General features: G+C 34.9%; 1 protein-coding gene and 1 long non-coding RNA gene across 2 annotated transcripts; both read left to right on the top strand.

Annotated features, from left to right (window-relative positions):
• Positions 1 to 673: 673 nt before the first annotated feature.
• LOC117317029 lies at positions 674 to 8,405 on the top strand. The gene is made up of 3 exons (XM_033871813.1): positions 674 to 1,121; positions 6,009 to 6,158; positions 8,203 to 8,405. Exons 1-3 carry the CDS (start codon positions 938 to 940, stop codon positions 8,346 to 8,348), a joined length of 480 nt encoding a protein of 159 aa, XP_033727704.1. The 5' UTR covers positions 674 to 937; the 3' UTR covers positions 8,349 to 8,405.
• A 546-nt stretch (positions 8,406 to 8,951) lies between these two features.
• LOC117317028 lies at positions 8,952 to 9,108 on the top strand. Its single transcript, XR_004530079.1, has 2 exons — positions 8,952 to 8,999; positions 9,039 to 9,108. It is a non-coding gene; the product is annotated as an uncharacterized LOC117317028 (long non-coding RNA).
• Positions 9,109 to 27,692: the final 18,584 nt, after the last annotated feature.

Here is a 27,692-nt window from a genome sequence, read left to right as displayed (position 1 = left end):
ATAAGACATTTAATAAGTCGACCCACGCCTCCAAACAGCTGGGCTTGATGGTAAGGTAAATCAAGGAAACTAGACGCTGACTTGCCTCGTTTACACTGGATTCCTAGACATTGATTAAACAGAAATTACTTCAATAAAAGAATATGTAGATTAATAAAGGCAAGAAGTCTTTACAATTTTCCAAAGTGTCCGAGATTTTTCTATGATATCAAAAGAAAGCTGATTTTCGTTTCTTGTAGTATAATTGAAAGCTCTTTGAATGAATTTAAATACATAGGTTTATTATTATCATTATTATGGTTTATAAATTAGAATCATCATTGTGTACACTTACTATTACTAATAAAAATGTACATAAGGCATCACTCCGGTTCCACAGACTTTCTTAAAGAAATTCCCTGCCATATTTTTCAGGAATTAATTATTTGGAATAAAGACAAAAATCCCACTTAAGGAACTTTATTTTAACTAGTATATGTTCTTTTATTGAAATTTAAATTTAAGGAACCTCCCGAAGGTAAGGGAGATAGTTGAACCTAAGGCCTGTTGTTTCGGAATCTTACGACGTAAAAAGAAACTTGGTTATAGTCATTAGATCATATTTTACACTCTGCCCTTCGCCTAGTGCTGCTGCTGCTGAGAGAGAAACAGTTTAGGGGTCGTGTTGCTAAATATAGAAAGGGAAATTCGACATCGGCAGTCGTGTGTTGATGGCAAAACATAATATATATTTTACAGCATCCCTCTCAGTTAAACGACATGTGGGCAACCATTTTACACCAAAGGCACGTGGTAGACTTTTCATCAGTTAAAGTGAACACCGCATATCTAGTTTCTTCTAAAATAAATTGAAAACGGAAATTACTTCCAGTCTTACAGGATATGACTGTAAACAAAACACTATAGGAAGAAATATAAACAGCTATATATATACAATATGGCGGGGTTCAAAGAAGCCCCCGTACTCGTGAAAGTTTTCTTTCTCTTCCTGACGGCGGGATTCTGGCTACATCTCATTGGATTTGCGACATCTTACTGGTCGCATAGTGAGTTTGTGACTGTCGGGCTATGGAAGGCTTGTTACCGTGGATACGAGTGTACAAAAACTACCTATACTACAAGTAAGTATATGTATTTTTTTTAATTCATGCTGGAAACAAGCAGCTTACATTGGTGTGTGTTATTCTAAAGTGTGTATATAGTTCGGTCGTCATTATTTTGTGAGATACGTGGTTAGACACTCACTGCCCGTGTCGGTTTGTGTTTCTTGTGAAGATGAGAAATGAGCCAGTCTCTATTTCCGTGGTAATGTCCCTGGCCCGGACACTTTACCCTAATTGCTATGAATGACATGCGACGTGCCGCCCATATATGTTGCCTAGTGAGGTAGTCACCAACTACTACAAGGTTACCCGCCTCAAAATGACCCTTGCTGTTCACGGGGCGATGTACCCAGCAAACAAACAAACATAATTATTTTGCTTACGGAATATATATCTGGTTCCTAAGGTCGATTTATTATAATGTTTAAGAATACACGTACTGTATACGTTTTCCATCTTTTGCTGGATACAGTTATCGCCACAGCTGTGCAGTGTGGTATTAGCTTTCACTGAAGTGTGTATATTTTGATTATTTTTAGCTCGCCAAATCATTAGGATGGTAAGGTCGGTGCAAACCTATAAAATTAACTATTAGTGGATACAGCCCACTGCCTTAATTACTGCGAGAAAAAAACAATAATACAAATTGTTATTTTTCTAATCAATTGTAGTTGATTCTACTGTTTTGCTAAATATTATATGAAATGTGATGTACAATTATGGGTTTTGATTCTTTATTTGAAATGAACATGTTGATTTTTTTTTCAATATACAGATTTGTATTTGATTTTAAATATTTATATATTAACTATAATTGAAATTAATAAATACAAAAGATTAATGCGAAAAATTGATCTCGCGAAAATAAAGTGATTTAAAGTATGTATTTTATTTAAGTATTGATATTTTGATGATATCGTAGTTAATTTGACAATGATCCCCAAATGTAAGCTTTTACATGCCGCTATGTATACATATCATACTGTACGCTTAATTAGATTTCGCCAGACTACTGTTTGCAATCTAATGACTTTGTAGCAACCACAAATAGCGTAAGAGTTATTGATGTCTGTATGCACACCAACATCCCGTCCTCTACTAACGAGCGATATCTAGTAATGATAACACTTCAAAATGAACACTTACTAGGGGAGTGTACTTCAGTCATTTCACGTCTCGGACCATTGGTTTGTTTTTGTTTAACGTCCTATAACAGCCAGGGTCATTTAAGGACGTGCCAGGTTTTGGAGGTGGAGGAAAGCCGGAGTACCCGGAGAAAAACCACCGGCCTACGGTCAGTACCTGGCAACTGCCCCACGTAGGTTTCGAACTCGCAACCCAGAGGTGGAGGGCTAGTGTTAAAGTGTCTCAGACGACCTGTTATGTTGTGTCTATCACACAGTGATGCACCAAGGTTCAAGTCTGAATATATTACAGCACGCTTTTCTTTCCTAACATTAAGATATAGAAACTACATGTAGCATAAAGTACATGATTTGACTAAGTATAGACTTTCATATTTAATATAAGTTATTGAGTGTAACTTATGTCAGTGAATTGTATCATGCAAATCTTATTTTCGAAGCCAATAAGATCCTGGCTATATGTACAAACTCTTAACTCGTTCTCCGCTTTGTAATTTGTATTGCTGTTCACGTATATTACGATTTTGTATATTATAATATGTACTAATGGGCAATATGGCCCACAGTTAATAAAGAAATTGAAATTGAATATACGCGAATAGTACATTAATATACGAATTTAGTAATAAAAACGTAGTCTGTACAGTAGACTGGCCCTATGCCTTTACGGAATATCAAACCTATAAAATATAATTGAGCTTTATAATTTATAATCTACAATATGATTCTTACAAGGGGAGAGGGGGTTGGAGGTGGTGTGTGGTAATATTATATTGAGATTTATCGGCATCGGAATTGTTTGTTTGTTTGTTTATGAATAGAATATTTGAATAAATTCGAATCAAAATACACCTCACTCCGTGTGTGTGTGTGTGTGTGTGTGTGTGTGTGTGTGTGTCTCTCTCTCTCTCTCTCTCTCTCTCTCTCCCTCTCTCTCTCTCTCTCTCTCTCTCTCTCTCTCTCTCTCTCTCTCTCTCTCTCTCTCTCTCTCTCTCTCCAAATATAATTGTTGATGTTTCAAATGTCATGTCATCTTGTACAAAAATTGTAAAAAAAATCATGATAATTGGGAAAGGGCTTTATATAAGTTTGACAACTTGTGCCCAATCCTCTTGTATATATTGATACAAATGAAATATGTTTAAATCAAATAGTTAATGTTATACAAAAACTTGGGATCTGGTGACCAGTCTAGCTATTTTGCTCTTTTAGGACTCGTCGGTGATGGTAGAAATCGAATTGTATAGATTAGTCAGGTTAGTTAAAAAATCAAAACTTGCTTAAAGAAATATGTTACAGATTCAGTGAAGAGGATTTAATTTTAATCACTAATTCTAAAATACGTATGCTGTTATGAGACATGTAATTCCGTGTAACAGCATATCTCGGGACTATATACATGTACTACCACACCGTCCGGTACTCATTTACCTACTGCTGCATCTGTGGTAGATTCTGTTTTAATTCGGCCAATTTTAGTTTAATCCCATTGTTGTAAGTTTAAAATAAATGTTTAAAAACAGTTTGTATTCTTAAATTTTATCACGTGACTATTGCTACGTAATATATGTATGCATAATGGGAGACTTGTCCACTTACTGACTAATCTTTTTGTCACTTTACAAGCCAATACAACATAATTAAAGTTAAACTGAAGAGCCGTAACACGACGGACTATGTACTACTGTAGTATAAATTGCTTATTAACATATAAAAGCGATTTTCACTTACTAGTATCTTCAATACAACCTACATGTATGTTATTTTTATATATAAACATACAAACGTCTTATGGATAATTTCTAAGTAAACAATCATCGTCCTCCATATTTTTTGTTTTCTTTCTTTCTTTCTTTTTTTCTTTCTTTCTTGTGATTTTACACTTCCTGTTACTGTATGCTATTTTTATATAATTTCTAAATAACCAATCATCGTCCTTCACATTTTTTTGTTTTGTTTTCTTCCTTTCTTTCCTTCCTTCCCTCCCTCCCTCTTTCTTTCCTTCTTTCTTTCTTTCTTTCTTTCTTTCTGTTTGCTATGTATGTTAGCATTACGTTGTGGTAAATCATTTTCTATTGTAACATTCATTTATAGTTGCCGATGATTACCCACCATAGGGGAAGTGTGCCCAGAAAATTGGATAGAAATTAGTTACAAATAGCATCGTTTACGAAATCGGGCTGTGTACATTCTCTGTGAAATAAGGATAGAGGCATTTTATAAACATCTGGCATTTGGCACACGTCCAATTCATCAAAAACCGCATTTTTGCAGATCTGGCCAATGTCAGGTCATCAGACGTGATTGTGATGGCGAGACCACCAGCATACGAGTATTTATAAGGCGTGTGAAGTACCAGCACTTATTTTCTATAGGATTCAACGTTATGCTCTGTGTATTTTGCTTTGTTGTTGTTGTTGTTGTTTTTTTTTTTTTTTTTGTTTTGTTTTATTTGATAATTAGTTTGATTTTTGTGTGCATTTTCCACATATGAAACGAAAAGTCTAGTATAGTTACATATGCAAAGCACCAATACAAGGATAATCATAATTATACAATGGTAAGAACTTGGACTTGATGTCGTGGTGTAAACTGCAGGTACTTTAGTTCCAGGTCAATTTGAGGCGACCCAGGCGTTCGAGTCCCTGGCGTTAGTGGTATAATACACATTTGTTATGTTGTTAATGTTTCAGGTTGTTAATGTTTCAGGTTACTTTGAGGCGACCCAGGCGTTCGAGTCCCTGGCGTTAGTGGTATAATACACATTTGTTATGTTGTTAATGTTCCAGGTTGTTAATGTTTCAGGTTACTTTGAGGCGACCCAGGCGTTCGAGTCCCTGGCGTTAGTGGTATAATACACATTTGTTATGTTGTTAATGTTTCAGATTACTTTGAGGCGACCCAGGCGTTCGAGTCCCTGGCGTTAGTGGTATAATACACATTTGTTATGTTGTTAATGTTTCAGGTTACTTTGAGGCGACCCAGGCGTTCGAGTCCCTGGCGTTAGTGGTATAATACACATTTGTTATGTTGTTAATGTTCCAGGTTACTTTGAGGCGACCCAGGCGTTCGAGTCCCTGGCGTTAGTGGTATAATACACATTTGTTATGTTGTTATTGTTCCAGGTTACTTTGAGGCGAACCAGGCGTTCGAGTCCTGGCGTTAGTGGTATAATACACATTTGTTATGTTATTGTTCCGGGTTACTTTGAGGCGACCCAGGCGTTCGAGTCCTGGCGTTAGTGGTATAATACACATTTGTTATGTTGTTAATGTTCCAGGTTACTTTGAGGCGACCCAGGCGTTCGAGTCCCTGGCGTTAGTGGTATAATACACATTTGTTGTGTTGTTAATGTTCCAGGTTACTTTGAGGCGACCCAGGCGTTCGAGTCCCTGGCGTTAGTGGTATAATACACATTTGTGATGTTGTTATTGTTCCAGGTTACTTTGAGGCGACCCAGGCGTTCGAGTCCCTGGCGTTAGTGGTATAATACACATTTGTGATGTTGTTATTGTTCCAGGTTACTTTGAGGCGACCCAGGCGTTCGAGTCCCTGGCGTTAGTGGTATAATACACATTTGTGATGTTGTTATTGTTCCAGGTTACTTTGAGGCGACCCAGGCGTTCGAGTCCCTGGCGTTAGTGGTATAATACACATTTGTGATGTTGTTAATGTTCCAGGTTACTTTGAGGCGACCCAGGCGTTCGAGTCCCTGGCGTTAGTGGTATAATACACATTTGTTATGTTGTTAATGTTTCAGGTTACTTTGAGGCGACCCAGGCGTTCGAGTCCCTGGCGTTAGTGGCAGGATTTATCGGTCTCCTCTTACTTGCCTTTTACATATTCATCAACCAATCATCTAGCAACATTTCACTATTCATCGCCAGTCTCGTTGCCGTGGCGTTTGCAGGTAAGACTTGTCTACAAATAAAGATATGATAATATTATGTAATATGGAGATTAAAGAAAAGTTTCGGATAAGGTGGATTTGGAGAGATAGTTCTGTAATGATAATACAAGAAAACCTGCCTACACAGGCCTCTCAAGGTAAACAGGCCTTTAAAGTCAGATGTACAGTAAAGCCTCTCTACGAAGCCTCTCAAAGTAAAGAGGCCTTTAAAGGCAAATGACTTTTGTGTAGAAGCTAGTTCATTTACAGTAAAACCTGTCTACACAGGCCTCTCAAGGTAAAGAAGCCTTTAAAAGTAGATGTTTTTTGTATAGAAGCTAGTTCAATTACAGTAAAATCTGTCTACATATTCCTCTCAAGGTAAAGAGGCCTTTAAATTCTGATGACCTTTGTATGAAAGTTCATATACATGTATAGTAAAACCTGTCTTCACAGGCCTCTCAACGTAAAGAGGCTTTTAAAGGCAGCCGATATTTTTATAGAAGTTCCTATAAAGAAAAACCTGACTATATAGGTCAATTAAGGGAGGAGAGAAAATGACCTTGGAAGCCAGGTGACCATTGTATAGGGGTTCATTTAAGGATTGAATAATGTTATGCTGAGGTGTATGGGGGTATAAACCTCAATAGGTCTTGAGACAAATTTTATGAACTGCGAAGTTCAATCCTTATATTTATATTTGTTTGATATTTTGTACAATATTTTGTCTTTGACAAATAGGGACTTGTGCAAGTCTACCATAGAACCTACCGAAATGTACGTCATCACTCTTCGTCTACATATGGTTAATACTTTCAGGATTTCTTTCGTGAACAAACTTAATAGCGAATTAAAACAAATATTAGTTTTAAAGGAATTTATGTCATATAAATATGATCACTTTTGAAAAGGAATTAAAAAAATATAGTCCAAGCTCGACAAATGTATTCCTACGCCGGACTTGATATAGTTCATTGAAAAATGACTCGAGTTAACTGTGGTAGGTTTATTGAGTCTGAATTGAGTGGAAATATAAATATTTAAAATTAATTACATTAAATAGAGTCCCTAAATACGTGACCTTTATAGATAGGTGCCCTTTAGGACAGGATCACTTGTTCTCATTCTCATTTAATCCTAAACGTTCGGTCAATTAATACAGATGAGTTTATTTGATGAGATCGCACGCTCACACCGAATACATTTCATATTCATTTACAGATGGAGGGTCTAATATATTTCTCGGAAATGTTTCTGACGTTATTAATGAAACAACGATGTTGTATCTACACAAATCTTAACCTGGCTGCTAACAATACAAAGATTCAGTGATGAATGCCAAAATGATATTAGATTGGCACGAGCTTTAGATTATATCTCATAAAGTATATTTTTATCTCCTGAAATGCTATCAGGATGGTAGACGATGATTTTGATTGCGTTATCGAGTAGACATATTGTTTATCTGGTATACATTTACTTAGTCATAAGTGTTTTTTTTGGGGGGGGGGGGGGGGGGGGGGGGAGCGGATTTAAAGTCCACGCAGCAGGAGAATGGGTAGTTGTAAAGAAAAAAAAGAAAAATGAATACCACGAATATTGTTGAAACGCTAGGCTATTATTTGTTGATATACCCGGGGTACTAATGAATGTTTGTGTCACAAATCACTCTAGTCAAACGAATACGTTGTGTTCTATCGTCAATGCATTACTGCAAGTCACGAAATACAAGAGTTACGTGTTGTATATGGCGTGTCAAAGTTGCAATATTCAATAATTCCATATTTGTATTCAATATTTTATATTTATGTTCAATAATTAATATTAATATTCAACATTTTATATTCATGTACAATAATTAATATTTATATTCAATATTTTATATTTATTTTCAATATTTTTTAATATTTATGTTGCAACGTTTGACACGCCCTAGTTGTAATAGTTAATTTTAAAAAGAAATGAACATTTTGCAAAACTATTGATATGCCAATCTACTATCAATTCGATTTGTCAACTTTTCTGATTGCACAGAGCTAACATAGTCTCTTTCATTTTCTTTCAGCTTGCTGCGGAATACTGGGCGTGATTATTTATGGCTGCAAGACGTCACTTCCGCTTTCATGGTCGTACGCGTTAGCGGTGATCGGTGGAATATTTTATGGAATTTCGTCAATACTTATGGCAGTGTATCTTCTTCAGAAATGCTAACTAAAACAAAAGTCATCAAAGTGATGACGAAAAGTGCCTTAAAAAACTTAAATCCTATTATATATCATCTTGTTATCATCTTGTGAGTGTGGGATGAGGAGGCTATCATTCTGAATATCAATATCCAATGTTCGACACGGTGATAATCTATGGCAAGCCAAAGTGGAAAAAGTCACTATTTATGGATATCCATAAATTAATTATGTGTCCTCGTCATCCCAGAAACATGTATTATTGTTATATATATATGGTATGGGGGGGGGGGTTCGGCGAAGCGATGAATGTCACAACCAATGGAAAAACAAAGGGGCGTGACGGTTACTAGTACGTGATCAGATAGTCAGTGTATCTGATAAGAATATATTAATTAGAAAATGATATAAAGTAGATCTATATTGGGTCCTTCACATTATACGTAATACTGAGACATATTGAAGTTTTAATTCTTTCATGGAAACAATGTCTTTTTTTACATTACGCGATTCATGTGAATGCCGATATACCATTTTGATACCAGAATAATGTATCCAAGAGTTTAAATTATCCAGCATTAGATTTCCAATTGAATCAAAGCTTGCTACGGACGAAAAAACAACGTACATGTAAGCTATTAAGAATTTCACATTCTAAATTTCCTATTGAAAGAGAAAGGTGGAATAAGCCTCGCGAGGAAAGGTCATCTGCATGGAGTGAATCTTCAAAACAAATCAACATACTAAATATCACGGTTTAATTTACCAAAGGAAAATAAAAGGAAGAATTACTTGATGTCAATTTTACAGAAAAAAAAAGAAGAAAGAAATTAAACTTCTTGAGAAATATGTTCAAAACGAGATATTCATTAAAGTATATTACAAAAATGTATGCTGCAATTGTTTGTTTAATTTAGGTAAAGATTTAGCGATACAGTACTAGTGTTCATTATTTCAACGACAACCTGCGTCTACACACTGTCTAGGCAGCAAAGATACCATGGTTGACTGACCGGTATAGTATACTGGTTGATTACACTTTGGTGATGTCATCTTCTTGGCAATTAGTAGACGACCAATTAAATGACTACAGCTAGAGAATAATACGAAGCCAATTGAAGAAAATGACTTATTACACATGTGTCATCTGATTTAACTACCAACACATCTAAATTGAAGATAATTTTAAAGAATATACGGTAAGATATATATCATTTAAGTGTCACTCATTTTTAAATGCATAAAAGCACATAGATATAATACATTAAAATGTCCAAACTTATCAGACTTACGAGACACTATAAACATTTACATTTCCAACATTAAAAGTAGATATGCATGAGATCGAATTAATTAACCAATGACGGTTATATAACGTCACAATGAAGTTAAACTCAACCAGTGTTCAAAAATTTGAAATGTGAGTTTATTCACGTCAAATCCTTCTATAGATTAACTGTCTATGTAAGAGCACTGACAAATATATATTTGGTATCAGTGGCGTAGCTCGTAGCTAGACCTGTTTCGATGTGTACGCAGATGTGGTGCCGAAGGTAACAAATGATTTTTTATAGGCCTTTCGAGCACTTTAACGTGTTCTAGTGCCAATTTTCTGGTATAACAAAATAAAGAACAATTACTAATTGTAATGGGAAACATTTACAGAAGTCCCCCAAATGACCCTGCAGTCGTACCGCTGTTTCCGCCATCCATCAAAACCACTAAACACCAATTTTCAACAAAATCGAATAATATTTAAATTTCGACAAATCGGAGCATAGTAAATGACGACCATTTTGTTGGTTACGATAGTGACCGGTGTCCTATGTACCTAGATACCAAATTGCAGAAAATCTGACAATCTCTGAAACTTTATTTTTCATCCTTTATCTTTCAACTTACAAGAGTCGCTTGTGACATGGGGCGTATGCAGAAACCAAGATATTAAATCAACTGTATGTCCTCCGCCTCCTTTTAAATCTTAATATATATTGAATAATGTATTAATGCTACCTTTATGCTATTTGCATTTGGAAATAAACAAACTTTTAAATCTTTGGGTTAGATAAAAAAAAAACTGACGTGGTTAGAATTGTGGACTTCCAGCAAAACCTGTAAGGTGGCGCTGCTGTTACAGTTTGAAAAAAAAGAGAAATTGACCCAAATGACATGTATCCTACGGTTTTATGCTGCACAATGTTATATCAGCAAATATCACACAAAATTCTAATTATGGATACCCATAATTCAAGGTACGTTTCTTTTTACTCGCTTCTTTTTGTTGTTTGGTGGATAATTTTTTTTTCGATGCGTAGACAAGTAACTGATAAATATACCAAATTAAATGGATAATACATGTAGTTGAAATACCAGGCATAAACTTTTTATGTTGAAAAATGTGACCGATTCAAACATATGGAACATTAAGAAAAAAAATCCTATGTCGCCACTTTTCCTAGCATTTCGTAGTAAAGTTGACCACTGATGAGGTCACCTTGCCAATCCACAGAGCAATTAACTAATCAGTGTCAACTAACACATTGGGCACAGGTAAGTTTTGATACTAGCTATAGGCAAGGTTATAGCCTGTTTTGGAAAAGTAGCCGATTCTTAGGTGACTATTTACCGGTGTAAACTCGTGTACAGTATTTATTTTACATATCTCATAGAAAATGCCTTTGCTGCTTTAATTAAAGACAATAACCGTAGATTAATAGACCATTATAAGATTTTTTAATATTTCAAACTTGAAGAAGGATTATTGATAACTATCAAAAAACCTGATTTTCGCCGCGATATATTCATGGTCTACTCTCGATATGTCAGAAAAAAGCGTAAAAGGTTGATTTTTTTTTTAATTTTCACTGATAGTTATATTTTCAGTTCCTGGTTTAAACATATATTTTTAATTATACAATGTATATCAAGTCAGGTTCAAAAAGCATTACTAATGAAGCTGAATATATATTATTTTGGCTTGAATTTGAGGCAGATCATTCGTCATTTTTTGTAATCAATATTGATGTATCACGTTTCTAGAGTATTCATCGGGTACGTTTTGTTGTTTAATAAAATTACATTTATCAATTATATTGTTTGAGTGAGTAAGTAATTAAGGCGACTGTCTCACAGCTGTTGTTAACTTATGGGGTTATCAGTATTTTTGACGTCATATATCCCGGCAACGTCAAATAAAGTCCGCCTATGAAGGTAAATCTTGGCTTTTGTTTTATTTTTCTTTATATATACACACATATGATGAAGTTAACGAATTTTCAAGTAATATATATGTAAAACTGATGATTGACAAAAGAGTTATATTTTGCACTAGCGCTTTCACTGTATGTCTGTTTTGTCATTCCTTACTATGTAAACGGATTACAGACTCGTCCCAAGAAGAAAAGAAAAAAACAAAACATTTTGCCACAAAATGCATTCCTATCGCCCAAATTTTAAAACCATTTAGCCACTTGGAACCATATATCCCCAAGTGTCATTTCGCCACAAAAGCTATATCGCCCAATTATTTTTTTCTTGAAGAATAGATGCACAACTGTAAGATTCAGTGAATATTTTTTATGTTCCTGTCATAATTTGACGTTAACTATAATTAACTATAATTGATACTGGAGATAACTGCTCCATTAGAAGAGGTGTGTAATAACCTCAAGACTCAACTGCCAAAATAATTTCATAAATTTTGGAAAATGTTTCTTTTTCTGGATTGTTACTATTAATAAAGTTTTGTTGTCATAATAACAACAACCAAAACACATAGTGAAAGTCCATTATAGAAAGTGAATGATATGAAATCGATATGGCAATCGAGTTTCTGCCCTTTAATAATAAGTTACAAGTTTGCCCGGGCTTCATCAGTTGAGAGGCAAAAAGGATCAATTTATATAAAAAAAAAAAAGAATTAGAATTATTGAGAAAAAATAATAAAAATTGATCTGAAATCAATCCAGAATAAATTTTGAAATAATATCTAAAGGAATCAATTAAAAAGAATTATCAATAAATTCAAAAACAATTTCAAGAATGAATTTCAAAAATCAAAAATTGATCTTAACAGAAAAACAGCCAATTAAAAATTGATCTGAACAAAGAATTTAAAAAATATTAAATACATTTTAAAATGATTTCATCAATTAAAAACAAATCTTGAAAGGTTACACAAAAATGTCAAAATTGATCAGGTCAGTAAATTCAAAAATGTATTATTCAAGAATAAATTTCTTAACATTTCAAGAATGAACTCAACAAAATTAAGAATTTAAAAATATTTAAAGACTAAATTCAACAATGACCTGAAAAATGTATTTATAAGATTTATATTAAAAAAAGATACAAAAAAGGTTAAATTAATCCGAAGATCGAATTCAAAAACTTATTTAAAAAAATGAAAACCATTAAAAGCATCAATGATCTGAAAAATACATTCAAAATTTATATTTGAATAGTTTCATAGTTGCAATTAAAATTGATGTAATGATTGAATTCAAAGCTTTATTAATAAAATTTAAAAATTATCTGGAGAATTATGTTTAAACAGTTTCATGTAAAAGTAAAACAAAATAATCTTAAGATTGATTTAAAAAATTTCTAAAGAATAAGTTTTTAAAATATTAAAAGTTTTCAAAAAAATATTTCAAACAATCAAAAAAAGTATTTAAAGACTTATTTCAACAATGACCTGAAAGATGGATCTAAAAATTAGTATTTGAAAAATAAGTAAAAAAATATTTAGACTTCATGTCAAAATTAATCTGAAAATTTTAATTCAAAAATTTATTAAAAAATACATTTTAAAATAATTTAACTCAAAAATGTATTCAAAAGATTTAAAGAATATTTAGAACTTGATTCAACAATGACTTGAACAATGGATCTAAAAATCGATATCAGAAAAATCTAGTTTAAAAGTTTTATCTACAAGTCAAAAAATAATGTTAAGATTGAATTGAAAAACTTTTTAAAAAATATTTGAGGAATGCATTCAAAAATTTATATTTGAAAATTTCGATTGCTTATTGATCTGATGATTGAACTCATTAAAAAAGTTAAGCTTACAAGCTTACAAAATATATTTTAGAATTTTCAATATTAAAATTATTTCAAATCAGTTTGAATAATTAATTTAACATCGATCTGAAAATGAAATCTGTGGTTAATATTTGAAAAATTACATCAAAAAGCGAAAAAAATTGACCCCAAGAATAAATTTAAAAATCTATTTTTTCTACAATGTATATAAAAAATTCAAAAACACATTTCAAAACATAGTTTTTTAAAATATTAAAATCATCAAATCAAAATATTATTTAATAGACCAAGTAAACACATCACCGCTCCAGCCGCCATGGTCTTTTGCTCCTTTCTGGATCTGAAAAAGTATTAATCTAAAGAGTGTTATTTGGAAATATTTAATATAGTATCGTTTTACTAAATAATTTAGTAAAATCAATATTAGATTCACATCGATATAGTCGCACAAATGTTTTTCTAACCAATTTTGGTTTTATGATTTTATTTCATTCGATTTGCACATATTTTTGAATATTGGTAATATATCAATTGAATTTTGGTTTTACATTTAATTTTTAGATTTTTTTTCGTTGATGTTGAACTATCTTAACTTTATGTTTTGTTTAATTTTTAATTCATTTTTTATTGTTTCATTTATTTGAGTTTTTATATCTACTTTGTTTTCATACTGATATAATTTTGAAATTGTTTGATTGTTGTTCACTTAAATCTAATTATTTTTTTAGACATTTTAAATCTAGTTGATTTCTTATTTCTATGTTTTTATATTAACCTTATTCTGTATATTTCTTTATAAATTTTTATCAGTGTTATTTTATTTCAGTTTTAATAAGATGATTATTATTAATTTTATTTAACTTTAATGAAACGTAGAAAAAATACATGACATAACTATGTTCATCAGCCGTAGTTCAATAAGCTGCTGCTCCTTAAAAGGAACAGAAAAAATACATCTGACAAATAATCTGCCCTTCAATCCTACAACAGCAAAAAGACAGAAAAAAAATCATAACCTAGAATGGCGGGAAATACCTGACCGGATATCCGTCGGCTATATCTCCGTCGTGGTCCAATGGGCGGCTGGTCCTTCCGGGATCTGCAATGTATTGATATAAGAAGCATTAGAATTTGAAATTATTGAAAGAAAGTATCGTTTTACCAAAACTTTTGGGAAAAATTTTTTTTAAAAAAGGGGAAAATCGGTATTTTGGAAAATTTTATACCGGCCGTAAACGAGAAAGGGAACTTTGTATAAAAAGCTTTTTTGGGGGGAAAGGGGGAAAAAAAAAAAATTAACTTTGGTGGATTTAAAAAGAAGGGGTTTGAAGACCGTAAAACTTGAATTAAAAACTTTTTTTCCTGTAAAAAAAGGAAAAAAAATCCCCCTTCATTACCCCAAAACCCCAATTTTCTTCCAAGGGGCGGTCCTGGGGAAAATTTATCTGGGTTAAAGGGGGTTTGGTTTTTCCCCCCCAATTTTTTTTAAAATGGGAATTAATAGGCGATAAATGGAATTTTGGCAATTTTATCACCCCCCCCCGGATCTGGGAAAATTTTACAAGAACTTTTGTGAAGGGAAAAAATGTAAAAAATCATTAAAGGGAAAACCCCCAAAATTGTTAAACCTTTAAATTAAATTTGCCCTTTTTGAATTACAAAAAAAAAAAAAAAAAAAAAAAGGGGAAAAACTCCAACCCCGGGGTTTTTCCCCCGGGGGGAAGGGGGTTTTTCCTCGGGTCCAAGTATGTTTAAAAAGCAGGGAAAAAAAAAAAATTTTAAAAGAAATTTTGAAAAATTTTTTAAATTTTTTAAAAAAAAAACCCCCCCTAAAAAAGGGAAAATTTTATACCCCCCGGTTGATCCAAAGGCTATATGTAAAAAAGATACTTTTTAAAAAAGGGAAAAGGGGGGACAAAAAAAAAATTTCCTTCCCCCCCCTTAAGGTTTGAAGTCCCTTGAGAATTTGAATCTGAAAAATAATCGCCCTTCATTCCCCCAAAAACAGAAAAAAAAAAAAATTTTAAAAAACGGCCGGAAAATTGCGGAATATTTTTCCCCCCGGGGGGGCCCCGGGGGGGTTTTTTTAAAAAAAAAATTGTTTTTAAAGAAAAAAATTTTTTTTAAAATCGTTTAAAAGGGGTTTTTTCCCCCCGGGGAAAAAAAGCGGGGAAAAATTTGTTACCCCCCCGGGTTTGTTAAAACCTTTTATAAAAACGTTTTGGGGGGGAAAAAGAAAAAATCAAAAAAATTTTTTTCCCCAAAAGGTTGTTTTTGTAAGAACTTGTTAAAAATAATTCCCCTTCACCCCAAAAGCAAAAAGCAAAAAAAAAAATTTTCCTAGACTGGGGAAAATACCTGACCGGGAAATTCCGTCGGCCATTATCTCGTCGGGGCCCAATGGGCGGCGGGTCTTCCGGGATCTGCAAGTTATCAAAAAAGCATTAGAATTTAAATTTTAAAAAAATTTTTTCCAAATCGTTTTAAAAGGGGGAATTTAAAAACCCCCGCGTTTTAAATCAAAAGACATTGGGGGAAAATTTTTTCCCCGGGCCCCGGTCCGATGAAAGGGTACATACTGTATCAAAAGATACTTTTTGGGGGAAAGGAAAAAAAGAAATCTTTCAAATTGGGTGCTTTAAAAACCCCCAAAGGGTTTTTAATGTATTGTAAAAATTAAATTTTACAAAAAAAACCTTCGATCCTAAAAACAAAAAAGACAGAAAAAAAAAATTCCCTAGAAGCCGGAAAGACCTAAACCGGGGGATACCCCTTTGCCCAATGGGGGGGTCTTGGGATTTTTTGGGGAAAAAGCTTGAATTTGAAATTTTTGAAAGTATTTTTTACAAATCTTTTCGGAAAAATGGGAACTTTATTCACCCCCCCGCGATAAATAAAAATTTTTGGACAGTTTTTTTCAGGGGCCCTCATGATCTCAAGACATACATTGTTCAAAAGAACTTTTGAAGGGAAAGGGAAAAAAATACAGAAAATCATTAAAATTGGTGTTTCAAAACCCCCAAATTAAAGTAGCCTTGTAAAAACTTGAATTGAAAAAATTCAACCTAACCAAAACAGAAAAAAACAAAAAAAATTTACCGAGGGCCCGGAGATACCGCCCGGGATACCGGGGCTTATACCCGGTGGTCCAAGGGCGGCGGGTCCTCGGGTTGCAAGTATAAAGAAGTTTAGAATTTGAAATTGAAAAAAAGTATTTTCCAAATCGTTCGGTAAAATGGCGAACTTTAATACAACCCCGCGACAAATCGAAAGACTTTTTTTACAGTTTTGTATCCCAGGCGCGTCACGAGTCGGGAAAAATTTGTATCAAAAAGTATGTTTGGGGGGAAAAGGGGAAGAAAAACAAAAATTAAACTTGGTGATTTAACCCCCGGGAAGGTTTAAAACCTTTAAGAACTGAATTAAAAAAAATTGATCCTAAAAGAAAAAAAAAAAAAAAATTCTAGACGGGCCGGAAAGACCTGACGGTTTCCCGCGGTTCCGTCGGGGGGGGGGGCCCGGTCCTTGGGGGATTGCAAAAAATTAAAAATTGGGGAAAAAAAAATATTTTTTTTTTTTAAAAAAAAATGGGGGTATTTTAAACCCGCCCATCAAATAAAATTTTGGACAAGTCACCAGGCCCCCTAATACAAAACATACTTGAAAAAAAATTTTTAAAGGGAAAAAAAAAAAAAATTAAAATTTTGGGTTTTAAAAATCCCCTTAATTTAAAATGAAAACTTAATTACAAAAAAACCCAAAAACCCAACAAAAAAAAAAAAAAATTTTAAGATCCGGAAAAGGGGGCCCTTTGGCTTTTTCCGTGCCCCCCGGGGGGGGGGAGCAATTTTTTAAAATTTAAAAAATTTAAAAAAGTTCGTTTACCAAATCTTTTAAAAGGGGAACATCCGGAAAATTTAAGAAAACCGGACGTTTTATAAAGGGCTATTTTTGGGCAAAAAAAAAATTTGGTGGGAAAAAGGGGAAGCAATGAAAAACATATTCAAACTTGGTGCATTCAAAAACCCCCTTTAAGGGTTTTGGGGGTTTAAAGGGGAATTTTAAAAAAAATTTGCCTTCACCACAAAAAAAAAAAAAAAAAAAATTTTGGGCCAAATTGGGACCTTTCCCCCGGCCATATCTCCGTCGTGGTCCAATGGGCGGCTGGTCCTCCCGGGATCTGCAATGTATTGATCTAAGAAGCATTATAATTTGAAATTATTGAAAGTATCGTTTTACCAAATCGTTTCGGTAAAATCGGCGATACTTTATATACACCGCCGCGATCAAATCGAAAGATACTTTTGGACAGATTTGTATCACCAGGCCGCGTCACTGATGCTACAAGGCACTATCACTTGTATCAAAAGATACTGTTTGTAGGGAAAGGGAAGCAAATGTAAAGAAACATCATTCAAACTTGGTGCATTCATAACCACCCGTTAAGGTTTGAATGTAGCCTTGTAAGAACTTGAATCTGACAAATAATCTAACCTTCAATCCTACAACAGCAAAAAGACAGAAAAAAATCATTACCTAGACTGGCCGGAAATACTGACCGGATATATGTCGGCCATATCTCCGTCGTGGTCCGATTGGCGGCTGGTCCTTCCGGGATCTGCAATGTATTGATCTAAAAAGCATTAGAATTTGAAATTATTGAAAGAAAGTATCGTTTTAACCAAATCGTTTCGGTAAAATCGGCGATACTTTATATACACCGCCGCGATCAAATCGAAAGACACTTTTGGACAGATTTGTATCACGAGGCCGCGTCACTGATGCTACAAGGCACTCGATCAATTAGATACATTACATACTTCTGTTCCATTTTCTATATTTCTCCTCGCTTTATCCTTACTTGTATCATCTTTCTTTCTCTTTTATCTACTTGTCTACTGTTTACTAAACCTTGACATTGACCGAAACCAATATGTATATTCAAGAGCCGTTTTCTTTCTCGGAATAGTTTATAATGCTATTATTGTGAATGTTTCCGATGGGATCACTGTGCGGTTGACTAATTTTGATAATGGTTAGAAGGTGATATATCCGCAATTTGGCACAGAGTTTCTATCGGAGGTTTTTACAATGTAGCTTATGGGGGACTAATTTTTAAGAAGATTCATTTTAAAGGTCACATCAGTGCTAATTTTTTTTTAGATATTTTATCTAGTTTGATAGCAAGTTTGATATCCTTCGTCTTTATGTGCATACAGTCACAATTTGACAACATATTTGATTACAATATTTTATTATTACTGTTGATATTGGACATGGATATAGAATCAAACCCTGGTCCCGCGGAAAATGAATTGTCTATATTTCATTTAAATACTAGGAGTATAAGAAACAAATTGGAATATATTAAAAATATAGCAGATGAATTTGATATCTTGTGCTTTACCGAAACCCATTTAGATCACCATGTACCATTTTCTGAATTAACTATACCGGGTTTATGGAGCCGTTTCGAAAAGATAGAAATTTCTCAGGTGGAGGTTTATTAGTATATTATTCTGATTCGTTGAAATGTATTCGAAGATACGATCTTGAATTTGTACATGGAGAAAATATTTGGATACAAATCGAAATGGACAGGCAAATTTCATTACTGTGTACTTTATATCGACCGGAAGGTTCATGTCATCCTTTTTGGGAAAATTTTAAATATTCTATTGAGAAGGCCTTAGAAATTACAACGAATGTGGTAATTGTTGGAGATATAAATATTGATTTTTAACCATATCGCATAACCATATTTTAAATCAAATTATGTTAGAAATGGACTTAACCAATGTTATTAATGAACCCACTAGACACGGATTGACGAGACATAGCTTATTGGACCCTATTTTATTGAGTGATAATTCTAGATGTACAGATTCTCATGGTATTAAGATAGATCGTAATATAAGTGATCATGACGGATGTGTAGTATTTCTGTCTATACCCATTAGTCTATCCCGTAACTATACCCGTCAAGTTTGGTCATATAAAAATGCAGATTTTAATAAGTTAAATAATTTGATTAATACATTTGATTGGGAACCTTTTTTCCAAAATTTTGATTCTGTTGATATCGCCAGTGTTAGATTCACTGAACAGTTTTTATCATATGCTTCGGAATGTATACCAAAAAAATCAGTTGTTATTAGACCACAAGATAAACTATGGATGAATTCAGAACTCAGGAAAGCTATGCGGCTACGAGATAGACTCCGTAAAGTATTCAAGCGTGTTAAGTCCATTTCCAATCTAACAAAATATAAACAACAAAGAAATAAGGTCAATAATATGAAAAAGGATGCAAGGGAGTTGTTTTATGATAAAGTTGGGGACATTATTGATAAACTTGACACTAGTAACCCTAAATCTTATTGGAGACTTGTTCGTAAATTATATAAACAATCTGAGTCGCTGGAAGTTATTCCACCACTTACTAACCCAGATAGTGGAAATATTGAACTTGGTGATGTCGAAAAAGCCAATATTTTGAATAACTATTTTTGTTCTATTTCAACAATTAATGATAGGGAGGTTCCATTACCTAATTTTAATCTTAGAACTAATTCTTTCCTTGACTCCGTTGTAGTCAGATCCGACGAAGTTTGCGATATTCTGAAAATTCTTAAACTAGGGAAAGCATCTGGTCATGATACCATAAGTGACCATATGTTAAAATTTACTACAAATTCCATATGTAAACCTTTGTCAATTTTGTTTAATATGTCTTTTAATCAAAAAAGTTTTCCTGAAATCTAGAAGAAAGGCGTTGTACTTCCCCTTTTCAAAAAGGGTGATAGACATTTAGTGTCCAATTATCGACCAATTACTCTTCTGTCTTGTATCGGTAAAGTTTTTGAAAGAGTTGTTTTTAAACACATTACAATTATTTTCATGAAAACTCCCTTTTCTATGAAAAACAGTCTGGTTTCATGTCATGTCACTCTACAGTGCACCAACTTATCGAAATTTACCACAATATTTGTTGTTCACTAGAGGGAAAAAAACACGCATGTCTTATCTTTTGCGACATCTCCAAAGCATTTGACCGTGTATGGCATAAGGGTTTGTTAATTAAATTAGAAGCATATGGTATTAGGGGTGATCTTCTAGAGTGGTTAAAAAATTATATTTCTGATCGTCAGCAACAAGTTATAGTTAAAAATGTGTACTCCAATACAGGTTACACGACTGCTGGCGTACCACAGGGAAGCGTTTTGGGACCCCTTTTGTTTTTAATATATATAAATGATATTGTTGATAATATGAATAGTATATCTCGTTTATTTGCTGATGACACTTCGTTAATGTATTCTTCATCATCTCTTTTAGACATTCAAAGATCTCTTAATAATGACTTGCAAAAACTCAATAAATGGTCTCAAGACTGGCTCACTAAATTTAACCCACAAAAAAACTGATGTATTGCTAATAACAAATTCAAAAAATATTCCACCCTTGAACCTTACTTTTGGAGAAGAAACTTTGAAATTAGTTGGTAACCATAGACATTTAGGTGTGACTTTCAGTTCGGATGCAAAGTGGTCCCTGCACATAGCAGAAATAATAAAAACATGTATGAAAAAGGTATCGGTGTTAAGGAAATTCAAATTTTTGTTGAGTAGAAAAACTTTATTACGAATTTATAGAGTATTTGTGTTGCCTGTATTGGAATATGCCTGTGAGGTATGGGGTGGTTGTTCTCTGGCAGATGTAAATAAACTAGAACAAGTTCAACTTGAGGCAGCAAGAATCATTACCGGCATGTCATCTTTCTCTAGCAAACAATCTCTATATAAAGAATCCCAGCTCCAACCTTTATCTGAAAGAAGAAAGTTCCGTAAACTTTCAATGATGTATAAACTCCACAATGATTTAACTCCTTCCTATTTCAGCAATCTTCTTCCTCCAAGAGTAGGTGAACGTAATTCGTATAATGTTAGAAATAAAGAAAACTATACCGTTCCAAATTTTCGATTGTCTACTTCTTATGAATCCTTTATCCCATCTTCTGTTAGGTTATGGAATAATTTACCTATTGATGTCAGAGAACAGCCATCCATTAGTAGTTTTAAATCCAAAATAGAAAACAATCGTGATATATTACCTATTTATTATCTAACTGGAAATAGAAAATTAAATGTTTTACACACAAGGTTAAGACATGTTTGTAGTAGCTTAAACTATGATTTGTATAGAGTAAATATAGTTAATGATCCAACCTGTGCATGTGGTAATGAGTGTGAAAACGTGTATCATTATTTTTTTGATTGTATATTGTACAGAAGAGAGCGAAACTTTATTTGATAATCTCTCCCGCTATTGTAATGTGACTCTTAATGTTATTCTCTGGGGTTCTCCTAAACTATCTGATGAACAAAATGGCTATATTTTTCAATATGTTCAAAAATTTTATTAAATCCAGTAATCGATTTTAGGTCATCTCTCTCAATGTATTGATCTAAGAAGCATTATAATTTGAAATTATTGAAAGAAAGTATTGTTTTACCAATTATTGTATTGGCCATATTGTCATCCATAGGTCCGTGATCTGCAAGTGATTTATTTATTATTGAAAGTATCGTTTTATTATTTCGTTTATTTTACCTGGATTTATTGGGTTTTTATTCAAATATTTTATTTTTTATTTAATTTTTTTCTTCATGTTTTATTTTCATCCTTTATACAATTCATTGACACTGACTTATTGATGTTAATTATCGATTAATTTGCCTATTTATTATTGATGATTTTTTTTATTTTTTATTTTTTTATTTATTTTATTTTATTTCATTTATTTATTGTTATTGTGTTTTTTCAACAGTTTATTGTAGTTTAGTTTAAGGTTGATTTTATTTCATTGTTTTAATTTTATTGCTTTTGCTTTTGTTTAATTGTTGTTATCTGTAATTTTTGTTAAGCAGCTTTTACGTCACTCTTCGAAAAAACAGAAACAGACATTACCTAAGTTTTGAAGGTAGTACATCACCAGGCAATCAATCGCTCATATTGTCACTCCTGTTGTTCAGGTCCTCTGTTTCCATGATCTGCAATTTGCTATTCTAAGAAGTGCAGAAAAATGAAAACGGTCAAATTAAAACATATATACAGCATACACATTGCTACAGTAATAAAATATTGAGTTCCTAGTATAAAGGCTCAAGCCCAAGAGCAGCAATCTGATTCTATGTATTTAAAATAGTCAGTTAAAACATATATACACAATACATATTGAAACAGTAATAAAACTCCAGATCTTAGTATACAGCCCCCCCCCCCCCCCCCCCCCAGCCCCACCCACCTAACCTAACCTCAGTAATAAAAAAATCAAGGTCCCCCTCTCAGTCAATGTATTCAAAACGGTCAGTTAAAATATATATTGATAGTAATAAAACACTCAAATTCCAAATATAACCCCCCCCCCAATCCCCATCCACCCCCCCCCCCCCCCCCCCCCCCCGAAAAAAAATCTTATGCAAATGAAAACAGTCAAGTTAAAACATATATACAGAATACAGAATATATATTCAATATTCAATTTAAATACAGCCCCCCCCCCCCCCCCTTCCCTATTCCCCCGTAATGTCAGTTAACATATTTAAATTATGCGTTTAAGACCTACAAACAGAAAAAATGATATAATAATAGAACACAACTTAATATATGGGCTCACGCCCCAAACCAGCAATATCAGTCTAGTTAATTAGAATTGTTCTTTAAAACATACATAACGAATCAATTTATGTAGTTATAAAACAAGCTCTTGGAATAAAACCCCACCCCTCCCCGTCCCACCCCACCTCAGAAATTAAAAAAAACTCAAGGTCTTGGTATACAGGCTCAGGCCCAACCTCCTACCTCTCCCCCTCCCCTAATCTCAGCAAGGTATTTAAAATAGTCAGTTTTAACATATATACACAATACATATTGAGAAATGAAACATTTGAGTTCTTAGTATACCGGACCCCTCCCCCCCCCCCCCCCCCCCCCACGAACCAGTAATTAAACATTAAAGATTTAGTATACAGCCCCCCCCCACCAGTAATATAACATTAAAGTTCTTAGTATACAGGACCTCCCCCCCCCCACCAGTAATAAAACAGTAAAGTTCTTAGTATACAGGACCCCCCCCCCCCCCCCCCCCCCCCCCCAACCAGTAATAAAACATTAAAGTATATAGTATACAGGACACCCCCGAACCAGTAATAAAACATTCAGGTTCTTATTATACAGGACCCACCCCCAAGAGTAATAAAACATTCAAGTTGCTAGTATACAGGGACCCCCCCCCCCCCCCCCCCAACCAGTAAGAAAACATTCAAGTTCTTAGCATAAAGAAGCCCCCCCCCCCAACCAGTAATAAAACATTCAAGTTCTTCGTATACAGGACCCCCCCCCCCCCCCCCCCCAACCATTACTAAAACATTCAAGTTGTTGGTATGCAGGACCTCCCCTCCCCCTCCCCCGCCACCCCACGAGTAATGAAACATTAAAATTCCTACTATAAAGGACCCCCCCCCCCCCCAACCAGTCATGAAACATTAAAGTTCTTACTATAAAGGCCCCCCCCCCCCCCAACCAGTCATGAAACAATAAAGTTCTTACTATAAAGGACCCCCCCCCCCCCCCCCCCCCCAACCAGTAATAAAACATTGAAGTTCTTCCTATACAGGAACCACACACCCCTCCAGTAATAAAACATTAAAGTTCTTACTATACAGGACCCGCCCCCCCCCCCCCCCCCCACCCAACCATTACTAAAACATTCAAGTTGTTGGTATGCAGGACCTCCCCTCCCCCTCCCCCACCACCCCACGAGTAATGAAACATTAAAGTTCTTACTATAAAGGAACCCCCCCCCCAACCAGTAATAAAACATTGAAGTTCTTACTATGAAGAACCCCCCCCCCTCCAGTAATAAAACATTAAAGTTCTTACTATACAGGAGGACCCCCCCCACCCCCCCCCCCCCCGAACACAAGTTATAAAACATTCAAGTTGTTACTATAAAGGACCCCCCCCCCCCCCCACGAGTAATAAAACATTCAAGTTGGTAGTATACAGGACCTCCCACCCCCCACCCCCCAACCAGTAAGAAAACATTCAAGTTCTTAGTATAAAGACCCCACCCCCCCCCAACCAGTAAGAAAACATTCAAGTTTTCAGTTTACAGAGGAACCCCCCCCCCCCCCCCCCCCCCCCCCCCCCCCCACCTTTCACGGGTAATGAAACATTTAAGTTCTAACTATACAGGACCCCACCAACCCACGAGTAATACAACATTAAAGTTCTTAGTACACGGGACCCCCCCCCCCCACCAGTAATAAAACATTAAAGTTCTTATTATACAGGACCCCCCCCCCCCCCCGACCAGCACTAAAATATTACGTTCTTACTATACATGATCCACCCCTCCCACCAGTAATAAAACATTTAAATTCTTACTCTACAGGAACCCCCCCCCCCCCCCACCCCCCCCCCCCCCCCACCCCCCAACACCAGTAATAAAACATTCAAGTTCTTAGTATACAGGACCCCCCTTCCCCACCAGTATTAATACATTCAAGTTGTTAGCATACAGGACCCTTTCCCCCCCCCCCCCCCCACGAGTAATGAAACATATAAGTTCTTAGTATACAGGACCCTTCCCCCCCCCACGAGTAATGAAACATATAAGTTCTTAGTATACAGGACCCCCCCCCCCCCCCCCTCGAGTAATGAAACATATAAGTTCTTAGTATACATGACCCCCTCCCCCCAAAAAAAGTAATAAAACATTAAAGTGCTTACTATACAGGAACCCCCGCCCCTCCAGTAATAAAACATTAAATATCTTACTACACAGCCCCTCCCCCACCAGTATCAAAACATTAATGTTCTTAGTATACAGCACACACACACACCCCAACCAACCAGTAATAAAACATTAAAGTTCTTAGTATAAAGGCCCCACCACCCCGACCAGTACTGAAATATTACGGTTCTTACTATACATGATCCACCCCTCCCCCCAGTAATAAAACATTAAAGTTCTTACTATACAGCCCCCCCCCCCCCCCCCCCCACCAGTAATAAAACATTAAAGTTCTTGTTATACAGCCCCCCCCCCCCCCCCCCCACCATTATTAAAACATAAATGTTCTTAGTATACAGGACACACACACCCCCAACCAGTAAAAAATCATTTAAGGTCCTAGTATAAAGGACCCCCCCCCCCCCCCCCCCCCCCCCCCCCCCCCCCCCCCACCGACCAGTAATAAAACATTAAAGTTCTCAGTATACAGGACACCCCCCCCCCCCCCCCACCAGTAAAAAATCATTTAAGTTCCTAGTATAAAGGACCCCCCTCCCCACCAGTAATAAAACATTAAAGTTCTCACTATACAGGACCCCTCCCCCCCCCCCTCCCCCCAACCAGTAATAAACATTCAAGTTGTTGGTATGCAGGACCTCCCCTCCCCCTCCCCCACCACCCCACGAGTAATGAAACATTAAAGTTCTTACTATAAAGGACCCCCCCCCCCCCCCCCCACCAGTAATAAAACATTAAAGTTCTTGTTATACAGCCCCCCCCCCTCCCCCCCCACCATTATTAAAACATAAATGTTCTTAGTATACAGGACACACACACCCCCAACCAGTAAAAAATCATTTAAGGTCCTAGTATAAAGGACCCCCCCCCCCCCCCCCCCCCCCCACCAGTAATAAAACATTAAAGTTCTTAGTATACAGGACCCCTCCCCCCCCTCCCCCCAACCAGTAATAAAACATTCAAGTTCTTTGTGTACAGGAACCCCCCCCTCCAGTAATAAAACATTTAAGTTCTTACTATACAGGACCCCCCCCCCCCCCCCCCCCCCCAACCATTACTAAAACATTCAAGTTGTTGGTATGCAGGACCTCCCCTCCCCCTTCCCCGCCACCCCACGAGTAATGAAACATTAAAGTTCTTACTATAAAGCTATTAAGTTTTTGGTGCAAAGTGTTGAAAGGTATTAACATATCACTTTATAATTGTACTAGGGTGCTGATAATTGGCAATAGAGTCCCTCTGGAGTTAAACTATCCCCTGCCGGAGTTAAACTAAAAGATGTTTTTGGGATAAAACCAGAATTTTCAAATTTTTGGACTTAGAATATTTCTGCGTTAAGTTTTTGGTGCAAGTGTTGAAAGGTATTAATACATCACTTTATAATTGTACTAGGGTGCTGATAATTGGTAATAGACTCCCTCTTGGGTTAAACTATCCCCTGCCGGAGTTAAACTAAAAGATTTTTTGGGGAAAAAACCAGAATTTTCGAATTTTTGGACTTAGAATATTTCTGCGTTAAGTTTTTGGTGCAAGTGTTAAGAGGTTTTAATACATCACTTTATAATTGTACAAGGGTGCTGATATTTGGCAATAGAGTCCCTATGGAGTAAGACAATCCTTTCCTGGAGTAAAATTAAAAAAAAAAATGGATTTTTTCTTTATAAATCTGTGTTTTTTTTTGTTTTTTATTCTTTGGACTTTGTGTTAAGTTTATGGTGTGAGTGTTGAAAGGCATAGTAATACATGGTATTAGGTTCCTTGCGGGGGTTAAACTATTCCCTTGCCGGAGTTAAACTAAAAGATTTTTTTGGGGGAAAAACAGATTTTTAAAACATTTTGTGTAGATGTTGAAAGCTATTAACACATCATTTTATGATTGTACTAGAGTGCTGATATTTGGTAAAAGAGTCCCTATGGAGTTACACTATCCCTTCTTGGAGTGAAACTGGAAAAAACAAACAATGTGAAAATGCTCACATTAGACAATTTATACCGGTCCACATTTTTCAAGGGAGACAACTCTCATAAGGATAATATTTTAACAAAAAATTGAAGAAATATGTCCAAAATCAATTACATTTGTATTAAATATATTCATTTAATCTACAACAGCATATCTTGTCTCCCGAATGTTTGTCAATAAATAATTTATATATATATAAATTGGTATGGTTTTGAAAATTGCATGAATTCCCAAAACACAATCTGATCAAGTACACAATATAAATATTATTAATGTAATTTGCGAAACCATTCCTATTTGTGTATTTTAATGATTTATTGACAAACATTTTGCGAGACGAGCTATGCTGTCCTCCAACAGCTCTTGTTTTTATCTTACAATCAATTCCGGAATATCAGTGGTATATGTATTTGCGTTGAATTGTAGTTGATTAAACACCACTTTAGATAGGTTTCACTTCATTATAACGTGTAACATTTATATGCTCGGCCCGATATCTAGCTACTGATACAGTAAACGAAAATGCATTTGACGCTTTTAAAACA

This window comes from Pecten maximus, chromosome 18, assembly GCF_902652985.1.
Source record: "Pecten maximus chromosome 18, xPecMax1.1, whole genome shotgun sequence".
NCBI lineage: Eukaryota > Metazoa > Mollusca > Bivalvia > Pectinida > Pectinidae > Pecten > Pecten maximus.
The sequence above is the reverse complement of the archived record's forward strand: the minus strand, read 5'-3'. Positions and strand labels throughout refer to the sequence as shown.